This window comes from Micropterus dolomieu, linkage group LG11 (genome assembly GCF_021292245.1).
Source record: "Micropterus dolomieu isolate WLL.071019.BEF.003 ecotype Adirondacks linkage group LG11, ASM2129224v1, whole genome shotgun sequence".
Taxonomy (NCBI): Eukaryota; Metazoa; Chordata; class Actinopteri; order Centrarchiformes; family Centrarchidae; genus Micropterus; species Micropterus dolomieu.
The window spans coordinates 19,402,088-19,412,503 of NC_060160.1; the positions used below are offsets into that span (position 1 = coordinate 19,402,088).

The following is a 10,416-nucleotide window of genomic DNA, read 5'->3' on the forward strand; positions in this document are numbered from 1 at the left end:
GCTCTACTGTAGATTAAGTTCTTTGGTAAAAGCAAAGACGTTTTACTGTAGCCTACTCCACTACTAGGGCACCGGAAAATTGATGTTATTGTCAGCTTTGGCTTTATTTTGACTGATTTCAGTGTTTAAAATGAACCAGTGGAGCCTTCCCACATTTATTATTTAATAACAAAACTCAACATAATCACTCTTCCAAGTCAGTTATTAGAAACAAGCTGACTTAGAGAAATACATGAGATTATTTAGCCTAAATATTTTCAGAACATTAAAATAAATTCAAATAAAATTAATATATAATAGTGATATGGCTCACTGTGGTCAGGCAGTAACCACTTTTCTTCCCAGCATTTGTCACTGGTGGGGCAACCTTTTACAGGTGCAGTTGAAACACAGGCCTGTATGTTTTTAATTTTATTTTCTTTAATTGAATTGATTTATAAAACAGTTAAAATTGTATCTGAAAGCAGATGTAATTTTTCCCTGTTTGTGAGCAGCTTATGTTAATGCTATTTTATGTTGTTATAAAAGACTAAAGAATAACATGAATATACATAGGCAATGTGTGCCAAATGATATAATTAGATTATCTCTAAACAGTATGTTGCAAGGTCCTATTTATTGGGATTTACATGAGCCTTGTATTTACATGAATACTGTAGATTTAAAATTATGTAATGTTTTGATTACTATTAAACAAATATTCAGCTTTCATCAAGGTGCCGATACTTTGGTTGGAGGGACAGCTATTTGCTGTATTTTATACCAACCTACATGAATTTAATTATACTAAATATATCTGGCAAATAACCTCATCAAGGTATCTTATCTGAAATAAGATGTTAAATATCATGCAAAAAAAAAAAAAAGTTGGAGATTTAGGACATTGCAGGTTTCTCTGTTTCAGCAAACTTTATTCAAACTTAAAATGGCAGATTTACAGCATATCAATTGTCTCTTCACTGATTTACATATTGCTCATCAAGGTCAAACTTAGAAAAAAGTATTTACATATTATACACACAGAAGCATATGAACACCAAGGAGACCATGGAGAGTTACGATGTGCTTCACTAGGTTCATTCTGTGCAATTTCAAAATGCTAAAAATAAAAAATATGCAGGAATATTAAGTTTTACAGATTGACATTTTTAATCACCAATAAGTATATAAGATCATGTGTTAAATCAAGACATCTAAAGTAAGGACAGATGTCTCCTGCAGACCTTCGAATAGAAAAGCTCAGTTTGAGAGTCACAATATTATATAGTATGCAACTCGTTACAGCAGCTTTTGACATTTTCTTTTTCTAGAAAAAGAAAAAAACCTCAACCATTGATGTTTTCAAACATTTACTTCAAAATCACAGTCATCTGTCACATATCCATCAATAAATGTTTACTTAAATTATTACACGTGCTTTCATGAGACAATCCCTTAGAAGGTTTAAATAAATAGTTAAATAAAGCATTTTATCTTTCCTTGGGAAGAAAGAACATGCTAGATGAAATTACTTCATACTGGAGTTGACTTTGCTATGAAAGCACATTCAGAAATGTCTTAAGTCTCAGAGCTTGGCTGAAATGTTAAAGCACAATAAGGTGTGATGGGAAACCTTTCTCTGTTGCAAAAAGGAAACTAAACATAATCTCATCGCAACTAATCATACAAGATGTGTGTGTTAGGCAGTGAGTCAGCCTTCATCCAGTACATCAACCACAATTCACCACAAGGTGCCACTTTTAAGAAGTGATCTATAGCACACAACACCTAATGAAAAGTAGAAATTGTAGTACAGCTTCATACAACTCCAATTAGTGGAATAGTGCTGGTATGCCCTTTAAAAATAAGGGCTGATACTATTTATTTCCTTCAGAGCACTGAATGGAAAGTCAAACATGCCTGACCTAAGACATGGTAAACATCAAAAAGTAACATCACAGTCCAGTCCAAACCTGCAAATACTTCATAAAAACAATGCCGCAACATCACAAGCTGCATCCCAATTCCAAGCAGAGTTGATGAATACCACTTTCCCACAATGCTATGCTTAAAAGAAACAGAAGCTTCTAACAACGAGTGAAGGTAAATAACATTGTTGAAAGCTACAGTAACATCTCAAACAAAAAAGTATAACATCTTTGGAAAACATTTGATTTGACATTCTCTTTGACTTCACCAAGATTAAAGGACTACAGCGCCCATGAGTCTTAGCGACACACTTGTAGTTAGAGAAAAACATGTTTCTCTCTGTTTAAATGATGAGGTGATCAGATTTCACTGTCCAAGTAAGTAGTGGATTCCCATTTAGGTTAAGATATGGACAGATCCCAGTTCTGCGTTTCAGCTACCTGACAAAATGATACACTGTAGTTTTATAAATTGTGCATGTTTTTTTTAGTTTCAGGAGATGCAGTGTAATTGGGACACAGCTGCAGGTAAAGGACAGAGACTACTTTAAATCATAGACACACACACACACACACACACACACACACACAGTCACTAGAGGGCGATGTAAACCTGTGTGATACACTGGAGGGAGCTGGTTAATGCTCATGGTGTGAAGGCAGCAGAGGTGGTCTGTGGTCTCTCCTCTATTAGTCTAGATAGTTGGTGGTCATGTCCCTTGATGGCCTGTGCAAACACGAAGAGCAGCTGTGGTGGCTGGCTCGCCCTCTGCCACTACACGTTGCTCCCAAGCGCTGTAGTTTCAGACTCAGAATCTGCTTCGGAGTCCCTGTTACAGAGGACAGCCAGGATACACAGGTCACACACAAAGGACTTGGCTTGTCCAGACAGGGCGAATAATGCATGCCAACACCAGAGCAAGAGAGTTTTTTTTAAAAAGGCTTCATTTGAATTTAGCTCAGGTACACAGAGAGGACCTGAATCTAGCATCTTAATAGTTTGTTTACCGTGGTCATGCACAACAAAAGGTGTCTAGCCCTGTTTGGTTATCCCGAAACTTTTGTTTTGTCGTGTTTTAAGTGCTTGTGTGTGCATCACACTTTTCACTTACAGCATTTCCTGCAGTAGTTTTTGGTTGCCCTGCCTCCTTTCCTCATCAATAGGGTAGGTCTTCAATATCAACAGCCCCACACCAATAAGAACCACAGGCACAGGGGAGACCAGCACCTTCAGGGTTGAACTGACCGTCTCGGGTTGTGAGCAGCTCCCGGTCACATAGCCGGCAAATCTGCAAAAAAAATGCAGATAGAGGAAGAAAATTTGAGCTGATGCGAGTACCGTTTGGTATGACTGTTAGGTGAAAGATTACGTGATTGTGACCACATGACCACTAGGCCGGAGCTGTAACGTGGAGCCAATCTCATATAGCATCAGAGATCACGGCCATGTAGACATAAACTGACAACATTTTAAGGATGGAAATGTGGATCATTTCTGATAAAATGGCTGTAGATGTGAATAATATAAAAAAGGATCTGTTAACTTACTTCAAACTGAGTGTAGAGACACCCAGCGATATGCCAGAGGCAAACTTGACGAAGAACACATAGAAGGAGTAGAAAAGGGCCTCGTGGCCGTGGACGTCTGGATTGTTAACCTTGAAGTCATCCACTACGTCAGGAAGCATTGACCTGAAAGCACAAACATAATGTTTAAAATAAAAATCAAATCTACTAAAATCCACATCTGCATACAGATCAAATGGCTTCTGTGGATAAATTTATGCTCACCAAGGCAGGAGGAAAGCTGCCGCCACGCTCACACCAGCTGCCACTGAGACCAGGTAAGAAATGATCAGGTTGCTCTTGATAGAAACGATTAGGATCATGAAGGGTACTGCCCACTATAGAAAGAGACAGAAGAATAAGAAAGATATAACTTCATTAATCCCCTGTAGGGGAAATTTTGGTCGACATAGCAGCACAAATGAATATAAGAGAAAAGACGCAGTATTGTAGAAGTATTAACACACTATACAATCACTAATAATTAGTTACAACCGTTTGCAACCAGATAAATGTCTAAAATATAAAATCAGTGTTGTGGAGCCTGATGGCACAAATGAGCCTCCAAACCGCTTAGAGGCTCGGGGCTGGATGAATCTGTGGCTGAAGGTGCTCCTGAACTGCCTCAGCTCAGCCTAGAGAGGGGTTGTCCATGATGGTTTTCAGCTACCCTCTCATCCTCCTCTCAGTTACTGCCTCCACACTGTCCAGTTCCGCCGAGCTGGCCTTCCTCGCCAGCTTTCCCAGTTTGTTGGCGCCACAAGTCCCGATGCCACCTCCCCAGCACACCGCAGCAAAGATGACGACGCTGGCCACTACAGACTGAACATCTGTAGCAGCCTGGTGCACACACTGAAGGACCTGAGCCTCCTGAGGAAGAACAGCCTGCTCAGTCCTTTCCTGTAGAGGGCCTTGGTGTTGTCTGTCCAGTCCAGTTTATTGTTGAGTTGCACTGCCAGGATCTTGTAGGCGTTCACCATCTCTACTCCCTCACCCTTATTACAATCTCTTGCTGCGCCTTAAGCCCACTACCAGCTACTTGGTTTTTCCTGTGTTGAGCTGGAAGTGGTTGCTGTCACACCATCCAGTGAAGCTCTCAATCAGGTCTCTGTACTCCTCTTCACTGTGATCTATGATGCAGCCGATGATGGAGGAGTCAGAACTTCTGGAGGTGCCTCGTTCCAGAGTCGACGCAAAAGTCAGAAGTGTAGAGTGAAAAACTGACAGTACAGTTCCTTTGGGTGAACCAGTGTTGCTCAACACAACGTCTGACAGGCAGCCTGACATACTGCGGCCAGTCAGTGAGGCCACCAGGTCCTGATCCACCTGCATCACGGAGAGGGCTGGGGAGTGGAGGGGAGAGACAGGAGCAAGGTGGGGTGGAGGGGCAGTGGAGTAGACCGCTCTGCTGTTGTTCTGTTGCAGCTTCCCCCGACCACTCCTGCACAGTCCTGGTGGTGACAGTCTCCTAACAGCAGGCTTATACATTGGGATTCAGCAGTACCAGACAGTGGTCAGATTTGCCAAGAGGGGTGGCGCTGTATGCCTCCTTAACACTGGCATACAGCAGATCCAGGGTCTTGTTTCCTCTGGTGTCCTTGAGATTGTGAGCAGTTCCATAACACATCCTTTTATTTAATTTATGCCTTTGTTGTACCAAAAACAAGCACTTCTTACTTACCGAGATGCCGAAGTAAACTGCCGTCTTCTTTCCAAACCGGGTTAGAAACCATTGCCAACACGGGATGCTTAGAGTCCCAGATAGCTGGAAACAATGTGGAACATTAAATATTATACAAGCTTGCAAAAGTGTGTGTGAATGTGTGTTAGTTTTAATTCTGGTAGAAATCAAGAGTGGAAGTCTGCCCAGATAATGATCAGGGACCAAAATAAACTTTTAGTTTGAAATTTAGGTCTTGGCTACTACTGTGGTATATATGGTCTTGGTATTTTTTTGTTGTAGTAGTACAAAAGAAAATTGTCATAGATGACACAAAAATGTGTCGACACTCATTGTGAACTTTGTTTAAAGGGATTCTTTCTTGCCATGCATGCATTTTCCTTTTTAACTTACATTAAAATATAAATCCTATGTTCCCTTCGTCCCCCTGCAGGGGACATACATGCCATGACCTCTAGACTAGAGGGTGATACACATAGGTGACACAGTAGTGGATTTTCACTTCTGACCCGGAAGAATGACTTCCCATCCAGATTATGAAAACAAAACAGATCAGAAGTTAGCATTTATTTATGTTAGAATTGTATAGTTATATATAAAAACTGCTGTTGGCTCTTATCCTGCAGGAATCCCGTCAGCCACAGGATTCCAGACAAAATGTCAGCCTCTACCCTTGGCCAAACTTGGTCAACCAGCGTTAAATGACCACATGAGAACAATCCTTCCACTGACAATTTAGGAGCCTGAGAAATAACATGAACATCAACTGTAGGCACATACGGTGGAAATAACTCCTTTCTCCCCCTCAACTCCCACCTCTCTAATTATGATACATGGTACCCAAAAATGTTTCCACTCCTAACCTGAGGGAAAGGCACCAGAGCAGAAAGCAGCTAGGAGGGCGAAAACCATGGTGGCAGTGAAGGATCGTCAAGGCAACAAAAGCTCCACTGTGTGTCTGTTTCTCCCTTGATTTCCTGCTTACGCCATGTGAGTGTGTGACTGGGAGACTGGTTCCCCAGAGCCCAAACAATACTTGTCACTCTTAAAACTGCCCTTTCAGCCCCCGGTACCTTGCATCTCTCCTCATGTGAGGAAAGGGCTCAGGGTACAGGCCGAAAACCCCCCCTCCAAACACTGTTTACACCACAAGGACAGCCACACAGGGGTTTTCTGCTGTAGATCACACTGATGTCCTTCAAATCTCATACTGATTTACAAAGAGGTGACAAGTCCTTCAGTGGACAACGGAAACACTCACCATGATGACCAAGAGAATGTTCTGGAAGTCTTTCCTATGGCCAAGAGCGTAGGTGATGAAAAGAGCAAAGTTTCCTTCCAGTAGCTGTAAAAGATGAGCAAAGAGACATTTTATATAACTACAGTTCCACATAAAAAGGAACAGTTCAACATTTTGGAAATACACACAATATCTCATTTTTTCCCCCCAATCTGTACAAAAGCAGAAGTTTAAAAACAAGGAGTCGTTTTACCTTTGGACAGAGCTAGGCTAGCTGTTTCCCTTTGTCTCAGTCTTTATGTTTAGCTAAGCTAACCGTCTCTTTGCTGTAGCCTCATTTAGTGGACAGATATGACAGCGGTCTCAATCTTCTCGCTAAATGATACGTGATTCCCTAAAGTGTTGAATTAATCCTTAAACTGTAATCAAATTACCATAAAATAACTCCAACATGAGGCAGATATTAAAACACAATATTACCATGAAGGCCAGAGAGGTGAAGAGGAAGCCGATGACCAGTTTGATGTATGGTCCGTGGCTCATCACCAGCCATAGGCCCTGACGGAAGGTGAGGACCTGGGATTTTCTTCGCCCGCTCTCTTTAATCCAACACACGGGGGAAGAGAACAAAAGGTAAAACAGCTGAAAAACTTTCTGTTAAGTTATTTAATCCACGAAAGCAGGACTGGAATGTGGCCACAAGACATTTTTGTTGGTCTGCACTAACAAACGCATCTTTCTCTCCCGGTTGGCTGCTTGATAGATTGATTCAGAGTCTATCTGTTGCCAGGAAAAAGTAAAAGTTGATTTGCAGCGGACGATTTTACAACGTAAATTTCTTTTCAAGCCAAAAGACTCCAAGTGAAGTCACGAGTCGTCGGTGTTAGTCCAAGTCTTTTTAATTTCTGCTTTAATTTCAGCTCTGCTTTAAACATTATATATATTCCACAGTGGCTTTGGACAAACAAGAACGTCTCATTATTTCATGTATTCATACCTTTTTGCTCCTTCACACCAAAAAACAAGATTGCGGCACAGAGGACATAGATGATGCAGATGACCCCGGAAGCAACCAAGTACGCTTGTTTCTGAGGGCAGAAAAGGCCACAATAGCTCATGTAAAAGCTGTATGAAATAGTTGGAAAAATCCTCACTGATCTGCCACAATGCAAAAGATTCGAGAGACTCACCGTCTCATCCAGTGCAACACTGGACATGTTGACTGTGGTTGAGTTATTGCTGTCTGGGACATCAGGCTCTGCGGGACAATTTGTGGTGCCACCAACTATCTGTCCCTGGATTGCGGTGCCCAGAACTGTGCCCAGCACCTCCACCATCATACCTGAGAGCAACACAGAAATGGAGCGTCAGCGCACAAACAACAACAACACGCGCATATAAATCACTTGATCCCACGGGAGCGCTGACGTACGATAAGCAGTGGCAGAGTCCCTCTCTTTCTGGTCGTTGCTGATGAACATGGTGAAGGCTGAATATGGTACATGGAAGCACTGCAGACGTACACAAACACAGTTAGGCTGGTGCAACATGGGCCACCAAGAGCAAAGTAGTGGGGAGTGTCGATGCGACATACTGACCGTCTGCATTGACTGGAAGAGGCAGTAAAAGATCAGGTACCAGAAGACCTTCCCCTGCTCAAAAGGAGGCACGTACCAGATCAGGAAGTAAGTCAGCACCGCAAACGGAGTAGAGAAAATTATCCTGGGAAGAAAGGTGGGGATTATTAAACAGTATGATTAAGGCAAATTTAAAAACAATTTTCAGTGTTTTCAATAAGCTATACATATTTTTTTTATTTTATTTATTTGAGTCACTAAGGTGGGGTTCACCTTCTTTTCTGGCTTGAAAAGAAGTGTGACCAGCCGGCTGTTTCCCGCTGCTCAAGAGTGTGTTTACTGAATCCTGCCAACGATTACTGTAGCTTTTACCCCCCAAACACCCTTTTTATTTTTCCTCCCTTGTAGTCACTTATTTTCTACTCTCTCATGCCTTTTTGTGAATAATCCCCCTAATCCTGCCTTGTTAGAGCTCGTGTGGGGAGAAAGAGCTTAGTCTGGGACATATAAGGAGACGAGGGTGGGCTAGCCCAGTGGTGAGGCCACTCTGGCCTACCTCACTCAGCCTTTTTCCACAGCTTTGAATGACCTCCAGCTGACCTCAGTCAGAGAAGCTGGTGACACCTCAGGAACTTATTTTCAAAACAGACAACAGTCCAGATAATAAAATGGGTGGTTGAATAAAACAAGCCATTTGAAGAGGTCACCTTGGGCTAATGGAAAACTGTAGATCTTTCACCATTTTCTTACATTTTATAGACCAAACAAGTAACCGCAAAAATAGCTGAAAGATGATGAGGGCGGTATCATCGAACACCGAGAGATGTTTCTTGACTGAACAAGACAATTTTGCACTAACACGTGGTCGTATGAACCCTCCCCAACCCCCTTCTTGTGTGGCACATGTGGGAAATATGAAACAAAGCACCTCCTCGAGTCCCTCCAGTGTCTGAGTGAATTAGGTTAATGAGAGCCAAATTATCTGAAAATAGAGGCCAGGTTGTGACCGTTTCACACACTGGTATGGCTGATTGAACACGCACTGTACTGATTTGTAATGTGTCACGTTTGTCAGTAGGGCTACAGAAAATGACCTTGAGGTACACGCAATCGATGTACAAATTGCAGTGCAGACATTAAAAACTATTCATGCATTTCAAATAACACTAAAAACGTCATGTGCCGACAAGGCAAAAAGTCCCATTCTAGTCTCCTGTCTTTATGCAAAACATTCAGTGCAGATAGCAAGGACAAGTGAAGACACAAAAAGACAGATGAGTGCTCTTATCCAACGGCTGGTTACAATGACCACACACACACCCACCCACCCACACCCCACCTCCTATTTGTTTGAAGCTGATGGTGTGTTGTGGGTTGGACCAATCGCAGCAGAAGCTGGTAAATTCCCCTCCCCTCTCCCTTCCCGCCCATGTGCAGCTCATGCTCAGCCGGCATTTCTGACTCAAATTCCCACAGATGCTCAGGATATCACTGCGACGTTGTATGAGAAAAAAGCGGCCGTAAATTATTTTCATCTGCTCCAGTTCAAATCATATTGTGGCCTTAGGCGATACTTTTCTGAACCAGATGTTCTTCTAGCAGACACATTTCAAGAAAGAAGACTTGTAAACCTGGATGTATTTCATTAAAAGTTTAGAAGCTCTTCCAGCTGTTCTATTAACTTTACACAATGCCAATTCACTTCAAAAAGTGAACCACATGTGTCCTAACTAAAATTTAAAACAGCTTGTTGATTCCACCACATGTGTATCTAGAAAAAAAAAATTGAAGACGAACTTGCCAATGCTTCAGCTGGCATTAAAAAAAGCTGCCCTTGTGGGTTTGGTATGAGTCATAGGGATTTCATATGGACTATATTCTCTTACTCATAATCTTCCTCCTTAGTAGCCCTTAGTAGTAGTTCCCGTTGCCATGGTTAGTGCTACGAGTCATGGGCTTGCTTTTGTCAGTGCATTTGCCTCACATTTCTCACCCCACCCAACAGGGACGTGCACAGGAATTTTGAAGGGCAGTTGCTCTGACCTGAAAAAAGGCACCCCCCCCCCCAAAAAAAAACAAAAAAAAAAAAAAAAAAAAAAAAAAAACATGGGCTATATGAAGGACTGAGAAAAAAACATTTTTTTTATTAAAAAAATATACAAAAAGTAAAAACACTTAAATACAGCACTCAATAACCTAAACTACTATTAATAACAAAACAGAAAAACATGACTCGAGTCATGAAAAAAAGAGTTCCTTATATTATTGTTTATTGTTTTTTTTAATCATTATTATTTTTTTTCCCTTTTTTTTTTTTATTTGAAAATAAATAATCTAGATTGAATTGACAGATGGGGAAAACTCGCTTCTAATAAAATATTAAATAAAAAAACGCTTAGATTTCGGAAAAAAATACAATCCTTTTTTAACCTTTTGGCTTCCCGT

General features: G+C 41.4%; 1 protein-coding gene across 1 annotated transcript in view; it reads right to left on the bottom strand.

Annotated features, from left to right (window-relative positions):
* Positions 1-883: 883 nt before the first annotated feature.
* Positions 884-10,416, bottom strand: part of mfsd2aa (major facilitator superfamily domain containing 2aa) — a 12,919-nt gene continuing 3,386 nt past the window's right edge. The window contains exons 4-14 of the mRNA XM_046063021.1: positions 7,993-8,116; positions 7,827-7,905; positions 7,585-7,736; positions 7,392-7,482; positions 6,875-6,993; positions 6,416-6,499; positions 5,155-5,238; positions 3,699-3,811; positions 3,456-3,599; positions 3,020-3,196; positions 884-2,737 (exon numbers count right to left, since the gene is read on the bottom strand). Coding sequence (XP_045918977.1) covers positions 2,683-2,737; positions 3,020-3,196; positions 3,456-3,599; positions 3,699-3,811; positions 5,155-5,238; positions 6,416-6,499; positions 6,875-6,993; positions 7,392-7,482; positions 7,585-7,736; positions 7,827-7,905; positions 7,993-8,116 — 1,222 coding nt within the window. The 3' untranslated portion in view covers positions 884-2,682. The remainder of the gene's footprint in view (positions 2,738-3,019; positions 3,197-3,455; positions 3,600-3,698; positions 3,812-5,154; positions 5,239-6,415; positions 6,500-6,874; positions 6,994-7,391; positions 7,483-7,584; positions 7,737-7,826; positions 7,906-7,992; positions 8,117-10,416) is intronic.